Genomic DNA, 19,542 nt, shown 5'->3' with positions numbered 1-19,542 from the left:
TACAAGTCACATGACCACTGTTAACAAAGCATTCATGGATGTTGTCTTCTCAGGGTGTAATATTTCATTGAAGTTCAGTGCTTTTGTGGGGAATAAGTGCCTGTAACACAGACAACGAACTAATATGTGTATAATTTCTTCCAAGCTCATTTTGGAGAGGAGAAGAAAAAATTTAGACTTCGTTATTGCCTCGGTTAACAGAAACCTCGGTTAATCGAGGTTCTACTGTATTGTGAAAAATGGAAGACGTTTTTTAAAAAAATTTATCTGTGTTTTTAGTTTTAAATAAATTCAAATAATTAAAAGTATTTAATTTTCTGCAAATTTGTTATTAAGTTTACTCATAAAAATATCTGATGCTTAGAACACTAATGTTTGGATAAAAATCATCATATTTGCCGCTAACATGATTAATATGTGCGCAGCCCTTCTTTAATCTACGTACTGTGCAAGTTTCCCTTCACTCAAAAAAGTTGTGCGCCCCTAATGTAAGGCAATGGAAGATCTTTTAATATCCTGATTTTTGACATATTTTTCATCTTCTTTAAGTTTAAGGGCACATTTAGTTTGTCCAATTTAAGATAGACTACATTGACATGAAATTTGATAAATGTCCCAACTATTAATTTCAGCATTAGTGTCTTTAAGGTAGCTGAAATTTAGTTTGTTGACAGGGAAAAAAACTATTTTAAACTCAAATTATTAAAATCTGCAATTTGGGTTTGGATTTTTGGATAATAGGGTAAAACAAATTGTTAACATTTTGATTAGAGGGTTAGTGTTTCATTAAGTGATTAATTTTCTATAGAAATAGAATCAATAATAGAAGGAAATCGAACAAATTTTAGAAGCATAGCAAACAGGTGTTCGTAAGGCAGCTATCTTTTGGTTAGGGGAATCAGATGTAAGTTTATGAGGAGAGAAATTCATCCCAATTATAAATAATAAGAACGTCTAAGAAAAGTTAAAAAATTTTTTTCTCCTGTTCAATCATGAATTGAATGCAACAATCTATACAATTCAAAACATTGAGAACATAGCCGATGTCAGCATTGTCCATGAATGTGAAACAATTTTCAACATATCGTCGATAGAAAAGGATTTTTAATAAATCAAAGAGTTTCACTTCAAAATAATGCATGTACAGGTAACTTAACCTTCCGTTAGACGCGCGCACCTCACATATGCATCTTTACTGTACTTCCACCTCCTTTGCCATCAATAGATTTTTCCGGGGGACGAGCCTAATGTTATCTTCCTATCTTTGAATTACTCAAAGGTCCGTGTACTCCCGACCTTCGAACATGTCGATGGAGAGTTGCAGCGGCTCAAATCACCCCACAGGTGCAACGCGACCATTGACCCAAGTATTATGGATATAATATTTTTATGAATTAAATATCTATATTTTATCTTATTTTCTGCCCTACTCAACATAGGTATAAATGGTCAAGTTATATACGCAAAAAATGGTTACGAAGTGAAAAACCGCAGAACCTTCTTGCGTCAATTGGCTAAACAACTTGTGATGGATGAAATGATCCGACGCAGGAGCAAGAAAAATTTATCTTCAGTACTTCGCTTTCGATTGGCAGAAGCAAACTTCTCAAGCCTCAGAAAATTCACTGGCAGAAAATCAAGCCAAGAAAAGAAAATTGCGCGTGCCATGTCAAAAAAATAAACTAACAAAAAAAATTATACTTATGCCACTTGCGGATAACACTTATGTTTGAGTAATGTAACAACAATTTGTAAAGACCTCTTGCAAAAATTCTTGATCACATGAAGGTAGTTCTGCATCAGACAGCCTCTAAGATAATATTTTTATACTAACATGTGATATTGAAATAAGTTGTTCCGATATGCAAGACTCTCAATGTTTTTTTACAATTATACTTTTCTTTGTTTTTCTTTATGTTGTGCAATTATTTGTGATACAGTTTTTTCATATATTTTAGTAATTAAATAAGTTTTTTCATACTTAATCTATCTAAAGAATCTTAAATAGGTAACAATTAACTATTTAAACTAGAATAAATTTCACTTGACTTTAAAAAATTCAAAAACACCTTATAGGTGCAACGCGACTAACCATGTCGGAAACAAATGCGCGTCTAACGGAAGGTTAAGAAGAGGTTGAGAGGATTACATTGAGCTAAGCCATCATTCATTTGACAAGATTAATCAATGAAAGTGAAAATAGACTGCTCTAAACAAATGCATGTACTGTGTACTAGTTCGTCATTTTCAATTTAACTAAAATGGAAGTCGTGCAATCTCTTTGTAAGGCAATTGAGACCTCATTAACGCTGTGATGACGATGCAATCACAATGTTAATGAGGATGCAATCACAACGTAATGATGAGCAATTGAGACCTCATTAACGAGAGAAATTCATCCCAATTATAAATAACGTTGTGACTGAACTTTGGTGAAAAAATGATTTTACTTTGAAAGAGGCCATTATGTTTTTATTAGATTTGAATAACCTTATCAACAAAGTCATACAAATATTTTACAGTACAATAATTCATACTAGTATTAATTAATAATAATTTAAAACTATTCATAATTACCTAAAAAATCAAGGGAGTAAATTTTTTTTTTTTCTTAAAATTTTTTTTTTAAGGATGTCAAACAATTTTGCGACAGTTGAAATTTCAGAAGTCAAATGAGATAATGGGACAAGTCCAATTATTTTGATGATAAATGAGATAAGTCCAATTATTTTGAACAAATTTAAGTGTTAGTTTTACTTGAAATTTTTTGAAAATGTGTTTTTTATTTATTGATCCAAAATTTATGTGTATTTTAGGGTATACTGTAGTGTATATTTTGATAGTTAATTTTTTTAGACCTTTTATTTATTTATTTTTGATTATAATTGCTCTAGTTATATGATTTAATGCATAAATAGTGTGATTGTAAACAAGGCCTTTTTCCTCACCGTTCCTGCCACACTCAACAAAATAAAGGAATCACTTTAAATAAGTAGTAGTTTCATTGTTTCAAGCTGTTCAATGCTGTTCAACGCTGTTCACTGTTCAACGCTGTTTCAAGCAAGAAATGTTTAGTGCAAACAGATTTCACTTTTGTATTACTGAAATCATTGCCATGGTTCAATTGAGCGTCAATGAAATATTAACATTCTTGTCTCCTTACTTCAAAATATAAGAGAAGTTTCTATTTATAATTTCTAAAAAGATAAAATTTTGAAAAATGAAAAAATATAATCAAATACAAGGGTTGCTTTTTAAGTAAGGGCCATTTGGTGGTGTGCACAAATAGGTGATGCATAATAGGTCACAATGAGTGTTTTAAATACGGTGATATGATCTTTCAGATCTCGGGGTTTCATTCATTACAAAACGCCTTTAACATAAAATATATTTAATAACAAGAAGGATGATGATGATGTTACAGTGTTATGGAGGAAAACTGTGTAGAAACTAACTGATTTTACATTGCTGCGCAGAGCGCCATCTATTGAGTATTAGAAATAATTAATATGGAGAAATAAATAATATTAACACACTTCCCCCCGATGAACTCTTAGTTCATAACAATTTAGTCATTTCATATATTAATCAAAGTTATTTTTCTCAAATGTAAGGTACCAATATTTAAAATATAATATAATCTTACCTTTTACAATATGAGCCCTTCTTAATTATATAAAGATTATAATGCAATAATATTAATTGAATTCTTAAAATAATATGTTTCATGAGCATTAGTTCAAACCTTTAACAAATAAATGAAATTATTTAAATTTGAGTAAATATCAATTGATGAAATTAAATTATCATATCATGAATAATAAATCAAGTAATTTTCACAACACAAATTCTTTCACATGCAAAATATTTCAATTTTAAACAAACAAACATTTAAACAAGAAAATATATATGTATGCATGTTTTCTTTAAATCAAAAATTCAAATAATATCTTAAGATAAACTTAATTTGTAAGTTAAATGAATATCTTAAGTAATATTGTAAAATAAAATGTTCAAATAATAATAAATGTGAATTTAAAGTTCAAATAGAATGTTCATATTAATTTAATTGTCCACTTCTAAATTATATAATAAATTTATAGGACGTTTTATTATTGACGTATCTGTTTTCAAAGCACATGCTCTTATTTTGTTATCACGTCCTTGAAATGTTTCCACAATTTTTCCAAGTTTCCACATGCTCCTTGGAAGTTTGTCATCATGAATCAAAACAATATCATTTACCTTAAAATTTTGATTACCTTTATCCAAATTTACATAATTGACAGCTCTTAAATTTAAAAGATAATCCCTTTTCCATTTCTTCCAAAATAGATTTATAAGTCTTTCTCGATATTTAAATTTTTTAATTATCATTTTTTTGTCAATCATGCAGTCAATACCGGATAACTTGACTGACGGTAAACTTATTAATCGTCTTCCAAGTAGCATGTGGGATGGCGTTAGAGGAAAAGTTTCTGGAGAATCTGTAGTCACGTAAGTAATAGGCCTCGAGTTAATCACAGCTTCTATTTCACATAGAACTGTTTCGAGTTCTTCACTAGATAAAGATGTTTTCCTCAGTAATTTCCGAAGAATGATTTTCATTGAACGAACCATTCGCTCGTAGAATCCACCCCACCAGGGTGCTCTTTCAACGATGAATTTCCACATTATTCCTTTTGAGGAATAAAACTCACTCACTTCAGAACTGCTCAAAATAGTCCACATTTTTTTCAATTCAAACTCTGCTCGTTTGAACGTCTGAGCATTGTCTGAATAAATTACAGAACACAGTCCTCTTCTGGAAATGAAGCGACGAAAAGCAAGTAAAAATGCTTCAGTTGTTAAACTGGAAACAATTTCCAGGTGTATCGCTCGTGTAACTGCACAGGTGCATAGCATGATGTAAAACTTACTGTCAGAATCTTTCACAAATAAGGGTCCAGCAAAATCCAGGCCAGTAACTGAAAATGGAGGTGACTGTTCTATTCTGTCTTTAGGAAGAGGAGCCATAATTTCTCTTCCTGATCGAACATTGAATCTCTTACATAAGACGCATCTTCCAATTATTGACTTAAATTGCCGACCTTTCGGAATCCAAAACTTCTCTCGTACCTGCGTTAGTGTGTCTGAAATACCAGAGTGTAGGGTCTTTTCGTGTGCTTCCTTCACTATCAGTTCTGTAAATTTAGTTTTTGATGGTAATAGTATAGGATGTTTTTCATAATAGTTCAAATTGGAGTGCTGTAGTCTTCCACCCACAAGTAGAATCCCTTTGTCAGAAATGAACGGATTTAAGTCTCTGATTTTTGAGCACTTCTGTAAATGTTGTCCTTCCTTTAAGCAATCTATATCCTTACTGTAGTTCTTTGCTTGTACGTGTCTCAACCAAAGGTTTTCAGCTTCTTCTAATTCTTCTGCAGTTAAATCATTTTTGATTCTATCTTCTTTCTTCACTCTCAAATTTGTTATAAATCTTCTAATCCAGGCTGTTATTCGGTAAACCTTCTTAATAGAACTAAATTTGTTGATATCGAAAATTGAATCGTGAACATTATTTTCACTTGCATAATTAACTGCAATAAATTTTGATCTCTTTTCTCCATCTACATCTGATCTTCTAAAATTTTCTTCGTTTTTCGGCCATTTTTCTTCGCTTAATGTCAACCATGTTGGTCCATTAAAAATAGTTGCACTTGAGAGCAAATCATTAGCACTGCATCCTCTTGATATGATGTCAGCTGGATTATCGTTTCCCTTTATGTACTTCCAATTACACTGGTTATCATAAATTAAGGAAAATTCACAAAAATCGCGATAACTCAAGAAATTACACATGGAATTTTATGAAACTTACCCACAATATACAACACATAGTAAGGTATTAAACAACATAAAAAGAAATTATCAGACATTAATAGTAGTATAGAAATTAGCACATGTATAAAATAAACAAATTGGAAGTATCGGTTTGCAATAGAAAAAGTACCTTTAATATGGAATATGATTGCCTCTAGAAGCAATACAGCACAAACAGCGATGTGTGATGCTTTCAATTATGCGGTCTATCAGTTCAATAGGAAGTGAGAGCCATTGCTCTTGTAAAGCAGTTGCAAGGGTCTGAGGGGGCGGATTGATGGCAGATACACGCCTCCCTAGAGCATCCCAAACGTGCTCGATAGGATTCAAGTCCGGGGATCGAGCTGGCCACTCCATGCGAGTAATTGTTTCCTGTTGAAGATGATCATCAACAATGCGAGCTCTGTGTGGTCTTGCATTATCGTCCTGTAACAGGAAGCAATCACCAATTGCCCCGGCATATGGGCGCACATAAGCATCAAGGATGTTGTCTCGATAAACCTGAGCATTCACGGTTCCCCTTGGAAAGACATGGAGGTATGTGCGCCCTCCTAAGGATATGCCTCCCCAAACACAGACACTGCCTCTTCCGTATGCATCTCTTTCACGGATGTTTGATGGATGATAACGGGTCCCAGGTTCTCTCCATATCAAATAACGTCTACTGTCACTTTCTAGACTAAACCTGGACTCATCCGTAAAGAGAACAGGCCTCCATTGATCTGACGTCCAGTGGACATGTTGTCGGGCCCACTGCAAACGGTCTCTCCTATGGCGTGATGTGAGCGGCACGCAAATGGCTGGTCGTCTCGCATACAGACCACCTTCGTGGAGCCTTCTGCGCACAGTTGACGTTGACACCAACCTTCCGGTGGCTGCAGCAAGAGAGGATCTAAGATGTGTCGGAGTAGCGGTTCTATTCCTGCGTGCACTTAATGTCAAATATCGGTCATCGGCACTGGTCGTAACAGTTGGCCGTCCTTGACTGAACCTCCTAGATGCCGAATCTGTGGTTTGAAATTGCCTCCAAAGTCTATGAACCACAGATGGACTCACATTTAGCCATCTGGCCACTTCTGATTGACTCTGCCCTGCCTCTAGTCTCCCGATGGCTCTCCATCGTAGTTCTTCAGGCAAATGATGCCTAGAGGTCATTATTACGAATTGGCTATCTCAGATTTTCAATGTCGCAATCACAGTAAAATTTGTGTGCTTTCTCTCAAACTTGGACTTTTATGCTCCAGGCAGATGACGTAAGCCGAGTGCAGCGCCACTAATTTGCATATTGCAATTTTACTCAGCTACTCTTAGTGGACAACATATGCAAATTTTGCACGGTTTGGCTTACTTTTGAAAGAGTTATCGCTATTTTTGTGATTTTTCCTTAATTTATGATAACCAGTGTAGTAGGATCTGTTAAAGTTTGGATCTCACTTACTCTGTTTGAAATAAATGTCTTCCACTGATTTGCATTTCCTCGAATCCAACTAAGGGCTATGGTTGAGTCAGAATATAGTATATAGTTGTTATTTATTTGAAACACCTTCCTAAAAGTATCCAATAATCTGGAACCTATAAGAGTGGCCATCAGTTCCAATCTTGGTAGACTCAACTTCTTCAATGGTGCAACGCGTGCCTTTGAAGTAACGAAGCTTACGTAAAAATTTTGATTTCTTTCATATCGAATATATGCAATCGCTCCATACGCCTTCTCACTTGCGTCACAAAATATAATTATCTTATAATTCCCTACTTCGGAACAGCTATTTTCTTCATGAAAATAATATCTTGGTAGTGAAAGTTCCTTTAATACATTTACTTCCTTATACCATTTTTCCCAACTTAGTCTTAAAATATTTCCAAATTCCTCATCCCATTCTAAGCCTTGTTCCCAAATTTCTTGAAGAAGAATTTTAATTCTAATCGTGAATGCTGTTATATATCCCATTGGATCAAATAATTTCGATGATATGCGTAACACGCTTCTCTTAGTATTTTTCACATTTTCCAAAGAGTCAATTAAAGAACTTAAATCTAAATTAAATTCATCCCTTAAAGTATTCCAAATTAATCCTAAAACTTTTAAAGGTATTGTTTCTTCACTAGGATATTTTTCAAATTTCGTGTCTTGCCATTTTTGGCATAACTCCTTAGAATTACTCTTCCACTTCCTAAGATTTATTGATGCATCCTTTAATATTAATTTAGTGTCCCTGGATAATAGTAGTCCATCTTCAATCGTATTTGTACCAGTAATAAGATCGTCGACATACAAATTTTCATTTAAAACCTTACACGCCAAAGGATGAGATTCTTTATAATTTTTGATATGATACTTTATTGTTCCAGCCAGTAAAAATGTTGATGATTTTACTCCGAAAGTTACGGTTCTATTGCGAAAAACCTCAATTTTCTTGGGAGGGAATTGCTCTGACCAAAGAAATCTAAGATAGTCCCTATCATGTTCATCAATTAACAATTGTAGGAAAGCCTTTTCACAATCAGCAATTATTCCTATCTTAAACTCGCGAAATTTTAATAGTAAAATTAAAAGATTAGGGTTTAGATTGGGACCCGATAATAAGTTATCATTTAGAGAGTAGCAATTTTTTTCTTTAGCCGAAGCATCAAAAACTATCCGTAACCTTGTAGTTTGTTTATCATTTCTAATTACTGGATGATGAGGTAAGTAATAAACCATATTTGGAACTATTGATTTATCATTAACAGGTTCTATTATTCCTTCCGATAATTGTTCTTTAAAAATACTAGCATAATTATCATGCAAAGAAGGATTTTTATTAAAACGCGATGTTAAACTAATTAACCTTCTTTTAGATAAATTAAAATTGTCAGAAATGTTTACCTCATCTTTAAATGGTAATTTAACTACGTATCTGCCATCCTGAAATTTTATATTTTGTTCAAACTGTTTTAAAGTTTCTTGCTCTAAAGGTGTATTCTGAATTTTATCATTTATGCCTAAGCTTTCAATATCCCAAAATTTCCGTAACTGTAAATTTATATCATCACAAGAATTATTTTCACTAGTTAATTCCTCACAATTAAATTTTTCCTTACAATAACATAAATTTTCAATGATAGAGTCATTTTTTAAATCTGAATGAGTAATCCCAGTTACGCTTCCGCCGAGTAATGTTTCGACATAAAACAAATCTTTAGTCAACTCCTTTATGTACCCAGTGTGGAGTTTCCAATAATAATCTGCTCCAATTAATATATCAATGGAATTTATTCCTTTCGAAAGGCATACATCAGTAAGCGCAAAATCCTCAAGCAGCAACTTTATTTTATTATTATGCGGTGGGAAAGAAGCACGTGTTATGGTACTTGAAACCAATAATTCGAACTCTGACCTTCGAGTAGGATATTTTTTATTGCTTATACTCGCCTTTACTATATCAAATGTTTTTTCTTGCGGTTCACGGCTTCCAAAAGTATAAACTAATAAATTTTCCTTTCTTATTATCGGGAGATTAAGCTTTTGAGCTGATTCTCTAGTAATGAATGACCTCATTGATGCGGAATCAAATAAAATATTTATCTCCTGCGTTTTATCTGCCAAATGTAAATTCGCAACACATGTTTGTAAGAACACTGATTGAAATTCCCCCTTTTGTCCCTCTTCGACATGAGAAACGCTGGCTACAACTGTATTTTTCTCTGCGGTTTCTTGCGAACTTTCGTTTTGAGTTTTCGGAATTCCAAAACAAATTATTTCGTGATGAGATTTACTATTACATTTTTTACAAGGACTAATTTTACTCCTACATTGTGAACTTAAATGTGATTTTCGGAAACATTTAAAGCAACGACCTTCGCGCATTAATCTATCTCTTTTTTCAGAAACCGACATTTTTTCACAAATAAATGAATCATGTTCTGATTTACAAAATACACAATTAAATTTTACATTAGTAGCCAATGCTGAAGCTGTGGGAATATTCGATCTGAACTGTTTTTTGTTATTTATTACTTCCCTGGGATTATAATAATTATAGTGTTTATTTTTCTTAGCATTATCATGGAATAATGTAGATGATTCGCGTACTTGAATTTCTTCCTTAATAAATTGAATTAATTCCGACACATTAAATTCTGATTTTGATTTTCGTTTGCGGTTGTATTCTAAAGTTAAATCTTCTGGTATTAGTTTTAATAATATAGGGCATAATAAGTGTCCATATGTTCCAGAGACTACATTTAAGCTTTCTAAAGATCTAATGTTTACTTCTAAATTATCATATAAATTCCGTAATGCTCTAATATCACTAGAATTTTTTACGGGATCAAGATTTAATAGACGATTCATATGACTATTAATCACTAAATCTTCCCGCCCAAATCTATCTTTTAACAATTCTATACTTTTGGTATAATTTTCTTTAGTCAAAGCAAACCCTTTAATAGCATTTAATGCAATTCCACCCAGTAAACTCTTTAAATAAGTAAATTTTTGTATCTCAGTTAAACTTTCGTTTTCATGGATCGCGATTTCAAATTGATTCCAAAATTCAAGCCATAATGTTGTTTCTCCGTAAAATTTGTTTATGGTTAGTTTTGGGAGTTTAACTGCATTACTTATTTCTGGTACAAATTTAGATTGTGCGCTGTTAAATGATTCTTCTCCTCCTCTACTTTCTTTATTGTTTTCTTTCAAAAATCTTGCGATTCTAGATTGCCACTTTATTATTTTTTCCGAATATTCTTCAATTCCAGTAATTTCATTTTCTATTTCCTCACTTTCAATTAGTGGTTCAATTCGATTATTTATTGCTTTTAAACTTTTATTTTTATCAATTAACTGTTCCTTATAATCTATTAATTCTTCGATCTTTTCTTTAGTTTCAACATTATCATCATTCATCAAATTTTCAATCTTTGTTATTAATCGAGTTGTTAAAGAGCGAATTGTTTTTCTTTTATTTTTCAAATCATCGTATGAATCCATTATTTAAATCAAGTGCACTCACCTTTAATCAAATTCTTAGCTCCAGGTTGGTGCGCCAATTTTAAATACGGTGATATGATCTTTCAGATCTCGGGGTTTCATTCATTACAAAACGCCTTTAACATAAAATATATTTAATAACAAGAAGGATGATGATGATGTTACAGTGTTATGGAGGAAAACTGTGTAGAAACTAACTGATTTTACATTGCTGCGCAGAGCGCCATCTATTGAGTATTAGAAATAATTAATATGGAGAAATAAATAATATTAACACATTTTTTTTTTTTTTTTTTTTTTTTTAACATAAAATATATTTAATAACAAGAAGGATGATGATGATGTTACAGTGTTATGGAGGAAAACTGTGTAGAAACTAACTGATTTTACATTGCTGCGCAGAGCGCCATCTATTGAGTATTAGAAATAATTAATATGGAGAAATAAATAATATTAACAGAGTGCTTGTGTTGCGTCCCGGCATTCCTTGGGAACAATTATGCTCAGTTGCAGCTGTGTAGATAAACTATATGGTCAGTTCTGTGTCTTTGAAAGTGTTCAAATTTAAGATATCGTCTACCACGCGCGAGATTCGGTCAGTGATATGTTTTCGGTCTACAAAAACCCTGTCTGCTGCATACATTCACTGGCAGATTTGTGAAGTAGCAAAATTCACTGCCATGCTGACAAGGAATTTTGCTTCTCTATGACAATGACTATCTCCGCAGCTCAGATCCCAGCTTTATTGGACTCTTTTGGTTGGGAAGTTTTGGACCACCCCTCCTTACAGCCCAAACCTTGATTTTCATCTTTTCTGATATTTCAAACATTTTGACGGCAACCACTACATCGAAAATGGCTGTGACCTCTTGGTTAACAGAGTAGGTGTCAAGTTTGTATGAAGAGGGATTCTAAATCTAGTTGTAAGGTATGATAAGTGTTTAAACAAACTTGGCAACTATGCTATAAAAAAGAGAAACGTATGTAGAATCTGAAAATAAATTTGCTTCTTGAGAATTTTCTTTCATTTGGTTTTTATTTTCAAACGGCTCTTAAAAAACAACCCTTGTAGTTTGTCAAATTAGCACAACCGCCTGGTAATTAGAAAAATTATTTTAAGATTAAGATGTTTAACATGTTGAGAAATTTTAAGTTGCTTAGAAATGATGGGTACATATTCGGCAACTTTATTCTCTTTGTAGTGATATGAAATATCAAAATACGATTTAAGATAATCATTGTTGATATTACAATTTTATTCAAGAAGATATATAACGATACCTTTTATGAAACTTTTATCTTCATATACGTTTTAATTACTTGATAACTGTAGAATATGTATTAAAGAAATTGATTACATTAATATATTATTTTAAATCAAGGCATACATATGTATATTGCTGAAATAGTATCCGTTATTCAATGAACATACTAAAAATAAAAGTTAAAATATATGTGGATATGTATAACCACATTATATCAGAAACATGTTTTTATATAACGTAGCATTTTAAATTTTCAGAAGCTTAAAAGAAACATTGTATTTCATAATTAAAAAAAAGATTGACATTCAAGCGAATGTTATGTGAAAAAATTATGAATGAAATTTTATGCTATGTGTGTGTAAGTCAAGTTCTTCGTAAGTTAAATGCATTAAAACATTCGTTGCCCATTTTAAATATTTCTACATTGTCACCAAATTATTTTTTAAGTGATCAATTTAAATATTTTTCAGCTTCTACTAAATAAAAGCTGTTCAAACTTTATATTTTACAATAGAAATATACGTAGAGTTATATGGTATAAAAAATTTATGGTTCATAATTCATCATTTTTTTATTCACAGTTAAATAATAAATAATTATTAAACGTTATTGTTTGTGAGAAATTATTTTTGGATAAATGGGATTCATGAATGGGTACAATATATCTGAAATTGCTCAATTAGTTTTAAAGATATGACTAAAAATGCAAAAAGTGGAATCAACATTAAGGGGACCAAACTTTTAATGGTTCTCCTCCTATTAGGACTACAATTTCCAGATTGTGGCTTCCCTCTATATTTTCTAGGTCAAGAATCCAAATATGTAAAGAAAATATATGTACATTCAGAGAAAGTACCTTTTTGTGTCTGATTTTGTAATTTAATTAGTAGTTAGCATATTGGAGGTCAACCCCAGAAACTATTAAGATGGACACTAACTTGACATTAAGATTGACATTAGAATGAAATTATTCAGGTTTTTTTTTTTTTGTGCACTCTACTTAGTAATAAAGAGGTCACTAATGGTAGGAGAAAAAAGTGTAGGATTTTCATTGCTAGAAAAGATTTCTTTCCAAAAAGTCATTATTAAATTATTATAATTATTTATTAATTATTTAATTATTAACTAAATTATTATTCAATTATGAAAAATTATTTATTATCTATGAAATTAAATATTTCCAGGTTAGTTTAGGGTGCATCTGGCCTGCCCTGCTTTTACTTGTACCAAGTTAAAACAATGGTCTTATTGTTAATTATTAAAATTTACTGTGGGTAATGAGTCTGGTAATCTAGTAATGAGTTCGTTAGTAAACTATATTACCCACATAAAATGTATAAATTATCATACGATATTGAAAATACTTCTACATATTTCATAGAGTTCTACACTGATTTTTAAAACTTTAAGGTACCATTAAACTCAAAGTGAAAATATTATTAGAACTAATTTGACAAACGTATAAAAACGTTGTAAATCTATGTAATTAACTTTTTATATGAGCATTACAATCTTAATGTGTGATAATTTTTTTAGGGTTTAAGGGGTTTTTAGGATGTCATTTTTCAGTTCTCTTCATCTGAAAGCATAAGTTTGTACTTAATAATTATTGTTATTTGAAATTGATTCATTTTTAGTGTTCATTTAATAAGAAGTATATAATTATTTCGAGCCTTTGTCATCAAATTATAATTAAATACTTAAATAGTTTCTTTATATATTTATATCTTCATGCCCGGCCTTGCCAACACAGACATTTATTGAATAAATTTTTATTTCTGTATGTAAAAATTTGTTAAAGCTAGGTATTGATTTATCATGTTTGAATCCTTTATGAGATCTTGAATCCATTATTTCTTCTATTTTACTGATAGCAATTTATTGATTGCATTTTTTTTTTCAATTTCTTTTAGCCCTGTTGCCAAAGCAAGAAGAATCACTTCAAAAATGAAAGCAGAATGGATCAAAGAATTAAAGGAATGTGGCCATTTGAGATGTCCAATGATAGGCTGCTTCCAGTCTTATGTATCTGTAAATAGTTTTGAAGCTCATTACAAGTGGTGCACTGGAGTAAGTTTTAAATGCAAAGAAAAATACATATTTTTTAAAAGAACTAAAAGTTAGTTTTGTAGAAGTTATTCTTTGAAATCAGTCAATCTACTTATTTCTCTATAAAAAGTTAAATAAGTTGACAATGTTAAGAAGATGAGTGACAAAATGTATAAAAAATATGGAAACAATGTCTTCTGTTTTTTTAAAAATACATTTTGTTTATACTTACAGGGCTGCTAATTTTCTACACTTCATGGGAAAATTTCTTAGAGAGATTTATGTTTTAATCAGTGATGGGATTCAAATTATTTAAGAACTGGTACTCTTAAGATTGAGATCTTTTGGTATTTTATGACTATCAATGTTCTATTCTGTAGCCTTGTAATTTTGAATCCAACCCAGAAGACAGAGGAACTTTTAGATCAAGCATTTCAACAAACTAGCCTTTGTGGAGGAATTTTTGATGGATTTAACTCACACTTGCATTGCATGATGAGAAAAAACATGAAATCTCCCATGGTTAGCCCAATGGCAAGGGGATTCCTTTCCATGATCCGTCTTTTACAGAGGATATTTTACAACAGTACTATGGTCAGTGCGTGCCTAGAGCCGAATACTTGTCAATCAGCCACCTGCGGGATTCGATTCTGGGTCATTTCATTGAGAGGCAAACGCTTTATCCCCTAACTACTGCTCAACTAATAATCATAGAACATAATAGGAACTTGAAGTAGGAGGTATTGTCACCCCAGCCCACAAATCAGTAATCCATTTAGGGATTGTGTCATAAAACGCATGCCATATCTTTCCCATTGCCATAAATTGTTAGATTTTTCTTCACTCCTCTACTTTTCCCACCTTGTACGAATTACATTCTTAAAAAAACGATTGACAGTAATTTCTAGGGGTTGTAACTTTTTAGTTAAATCCTCTGGGATAATTGCAATGTTTATTGCTAGCTTTTCACATTTCTTCTTAACAGAATTCACTTTCTGTAAAATAGTCCATGATTAAGAGTGATCACGGATTAAACAGCGCTCCCATGGTTCAGGGAGAACTGGGAAGACCTGGAATTGTCAAGGAATTTTATTTTAACTCCAAAAATCAAGGAATAGTTAGGGAAAAATGCAATTTTTTTTACAAAAACCTGGAATATTCCTATATCATACCTAGAAAATAACCAGTCTTAAAATTATCAGTAACAGTAATCAGTTGTTGAGATTAGAGTTAAATAATTCTAATATCTATTTCAATTATTTGTTATAAAAATTTCACATTTTAGTCAAACCGAAATGTTCTCTTCCTCATTTAATAATATTTTTTTACGTAGAATACCTAATATTTCACATTACAAATAGAAGAATCAAAGTTTTCGGATGAAAATGTGGTGTCAATTTTCATTGACATTTTCCTGATTTACCTGGAAAAGTCAGGGAATATTTTTTCTGAAATTGAGTTTGAGCCCTGATTAAAGAAGGCATCTTTTCTTTTATAATGAATGACTTCTTACCACATTTCCAACAATAACAATTTCCTTTGAAAAATTTCCTGTGGGTTGTGTTTTTTTTTAGTATAATAGAGAACTTTTAATTTTTTTCCCAATGATAGTATATGCTAGCAATTGAAACTTGATTTTTCATTGCTTGTCGTTTCATTTCTTACTGTTATTTTATTATTTTTTTTACTTGTCTTTTTCACAGTTCATATTGGGAGGCACCTTATTCCTAATTATTATCTCATTAGTTTTTACATTTAATTGATTTTCAATACTTTATATGTATTCTAAGAAGTTTCTTTCTTTTCTTACCAACTTATGGGCATTGATTGCTTCACTATGGCTCATGCTCTATTAAAAAACTTTAATCTCTTCATAATACGGACACACTGTGATAAGCTAGCGTAAATGATTCAGTGCCTTTTTTTGCCACTTATTGCCAATCATTGGAGTTTCGTTTCTAATTCAGGCTACTTGCTGATCCTGCTTCTTCTTGGCCTTTTATTTTTCAGCATTTTTTCCATCTTTTAATAAAACTTCTAATTCACCATTCATCAGTCTCAAAACCACGTCCTGTGCCTCTATTACCAATTTCTTCAACCTGTTTTATCACAGATAGTTTTAAACTAGCGTATACCATTTTGTATATTAAGACTAAGTGCAAAAAGAAAAATGAATGAGCAAAATCGCATTTTGGAAAATTGTTAAAGGGTCAAATTATTATTTCTTCAATGAAAATATTCTATTTTGGTATCACTAAACGTAGCAGATCAAACCGCAGGAGCCGAAGAAAGATATGGACAAACCAATGTATTGAACGGTGTCGGCCCCCTCCTTTTGGATTACCCATTCTTTTCTGCTTGTTTTGGAGTTGTTCTCTTAATATTTTTAGAAAAATTCATATGTTTTTTTAAGAGTTTGAGGAAAACATTTTTCATCGTAAGCTACATGTCTTTAGGCTGTAAGCTACAAGCTTTCTAATTAGAAATTTCAATTATATGAATTTTTTGATGTCATTGAAATACTAATTATTATTATTTTAAAATTAATTTTTTTAAAAAATGACTTAAGTTGTTAATTAAAATTGTAAAATTAATATCTTGCTTTTTAGCTGAATGGGATTTTATAATTTCCACTTCTTACTGCCTTGAAACTAGCTAACTCTTTCTTATCAATTATCACTGGAAGTTTATTTTTGTGCAAATGGTGTTAAAAAATGGTTAACTAGTTTTGAAGAAATTATACAAAAGCAAACACTCCTGTTTCAGGCCATGGCTTTTTATTACATATTCTCTTGATTATTTTTATTATTGAAGTTTCATTTTACCTATAATAGCTTTGCATGCGTTAGCATTTTTGATAGTTAATAATTTTTCTGGAAAAAGTATTTCTTTGCATTATTAGTGAATAGTGATTCCCAAGATTTATTTTAAAAATTAAACAGATATTATTTTTATTTTAGTTCTGTTCTTTTTTTATGCTTATTTTTTAAAAATAGTGTTCTTTATTTTATTTTATATCTTCATTGAAATATTTTTTATTCTTTAATATGTTTTTTTTTAAATTTTAGTTTTTTATCTTGGTATTTATATTTTTTATTTGTTAAATACTTTTATTTTTATTCCTTTTTAAAAACGCCTATTTTCAATTTATTAAAATAAAAATTTTATTATTTAGGTCTTATTACACGAAATTTACTTAAAATATTTAAAAAAAAAAAAAAAAAACAAAGACTTACGTGTGTTAAAAAAATATTGTTGTATTTTCTGCAATGTTATGACAGGCATTCTTAATTTTCACTACAAAATCTGATGATGACCTTTTTTATTTTATTTTTAGAATGATGATTTAAAGCCATGTCCATATTGCAAGTCTCTTATATTTGCATCTTTCAGTGCTTCATTGCATCACATGAACATCAAACATCCAGAAAAAGTTGAAGAATATCAAGGTATTTAATGTATTTTTTGAAGTTTCTTTGTGTCTTATTTTTGAATTTTTAATGATAATTTAATTTATTTTCAGCCAATGTCCCTAATGTTGAGGTGATTTTTCTTCAAGAATCAGTTGATCATGAGGCAAAATTAAACAAAACTCATAATGAAGGAAATAGTATCTATACCCCAAATAACCCTTTTTCCAAGAAAGCATCATCAAATCTTGACAGAAATTTGCTTAATAAAACTGAAGTTTCAAACTTAAAAGAGTTTGAAGAATGTATTAACTTGGATAACATTTCTAGTTTCAAATGTGACACTGAAGCTGCTGAAACTGAACAAAAGTTTAAGAATGCTACCAATGTTAAAATATTTGAGTCAAAGAAAAACAAATATATCAAGAAAAAGTACAAAACGAAAGGCATTTTGTTCTCTGAACGGCATAAAAGGTTTATTGAAACTTTAAAATTAAATCGAGATTGTACATCAGAAAGAAAAACATATACCCGACCTATCTTAAAGTGCTCAGAAGACTCACCAGACAAAATAAATGTGCAAGAAGAACCAATTAAAACCTCAAATGAGACTCACAGAAGCGTACAATCTAAGAGTTCATCTTTACAAATTAAAAATTCTTTGGTTGCAAACATCCTGTCCATTGGATTTCCTGACACAATAAATAAACTTGGGAAATGTATAGATGGGAGTATTAAAAATAATTCTGATTCTGACAAGACTCAGGTAGACTACAATTCATGCCTAAATGATGAACAATCAGTTAATTTAAAATCATTTACGAATATGGGATATTGCGAGGGGAATGAAACAATGAGGGACTCTTCATTGTTAACTTGCTCTGCTACTGATTTGGAAGAAAGTATTGTAAATGAAGCAAATAGACTTCCAAATTTTGATTGTTTAAATGCAAGTAAAAAAAATAACGATGAGTTTTCTCATAAGAAAAAAACTAACTTAAAAGTATATGCCATGGAAAGAAATATAAAACATCAAAAAAAAGCATCCAAAAAGTCAACAAAGCAAAGCTTAGTGAAGCAGCATCAACAACATGAAGTTTCACAAACAGTTTTTCCTGACCAACTTTTAATTAAACATTCTCATAATGATTCTACAATTTGCAATTCTATTTCTAAAACAAGTGTTTATATCAACAAAAATAGCTCAGAAAACTTAAAACGCAAAAAAAAGTCTTTGAGAGACTTTCGATCTGAATCTCGGGGACTTATTACTTCATATCAAACCTGTGTGCAAAAGAGAAAACGGAAAATACCTAAAAAGTTTCCATTGTTATCAAGTATAGATGAAAAAAATGATTCTGAAAAAGGAAGTTGTGATCATAAAAGACGCCTTATCAGGCGATTCAAATGACCATATTCTAAGTTCTACATTAAATATTCATTTAACTTTACTCTGTAATCAATGTAAATCAAGTAAAAAAGTTGTCAAATGACCATATTCTAAGTTCTACATTAAATATTCATTTAACTTTACTCTGTAATCAATGTAAATCAAGTAAAAAAGTTATTGAATCAGTTGTTAAATTGTCAGTTTTGAAAAACAAACTTTTGCCTCAAACAAGAATAATATGAGATTGCGGTGGTTTCTGAAGTGAGTCGAACTTTTAAGAGCCAAAATGCTATATTTTTGGAAATTTTTTTGCTTTTTGCCTTATATAATCTAAGCATTGTATCATGCGCAAAATTTACTGGACATGAAATTAAAGATCAGTATAGTTAGTTCACTAGGAATTGGCACTTGGCACCACCTCTTCGGACGAAGAGTTTATTTCAGCGAGGGAGTAACAGGAGAAGCGTCTCTGCGCTTGAAATTGAAACTACTCTTAATGCGCGAATTCTTTTTCAGTCTCTTACTTTGCTTTATCATCTGCTATTATACCTTTCGTTACTCTAGCCAATTAAATATTGCAGCAAAAATAAGAAG

At 31.1% G+C, this 19,542-nt stretch overlaps 1 protein-coding gene across 8 annotated transcripts in view; it reads left to right on the top strand.

The window, feature by feature from the left end:
• LOC107438020 (uncharacterized) overlaps positions 1-19,135 on the top strand; it is a 55,884-nt gene extending 36,749 nt beyond the window's left edge. For all 8 annotated transcript variants that reach the window (XM_087154814.1, XM_087154810.1, XM_087154815.1 and 5 more), the window contains 3 exons: positions 14,013-14,169; positions 17,486-17,597; positions 17,672-19,135. In XM_087154814.1, coding sequence (XP_087010940.1) covers positions 14,013-14,169; positions 17,486-17,597; positions 17,672-18,969 — 1,567 coding nt within the window. In that variant the 3' untranslated portion in view covers positions 18,970-19,135. The remainder of the gene's footprint in view (positions 1-14,012; positions 14,170-17,485; positions 17,598-17,671) is intronic.
• The last annotated feature ends 407 nt before the right edge of the window (positions 19,136-19,542 follow it).

Source organism: Parasteatoda tepidariorum, chromosome 11 (genome assembly GCF_982258835.1).
Source record: "Parasteatoda tepidariorum strain Cologne lab strain chromosome 11, Ptep-v5.0, whole genome shotgun sequence".
Taxonomy (NCBI): domain Eukaryota; kingdom Metazoa; phylum Arthropoda; class Arachnida; order Araneae; family Theridiidae; genus Parasteatoda; species Parasteatoda tepidariorum.
The sequence above is the reverse complement of the archived record's forward strand: the minus strand, read 5'-3'. Positions and strand labels throughout refer to the sequence as shown.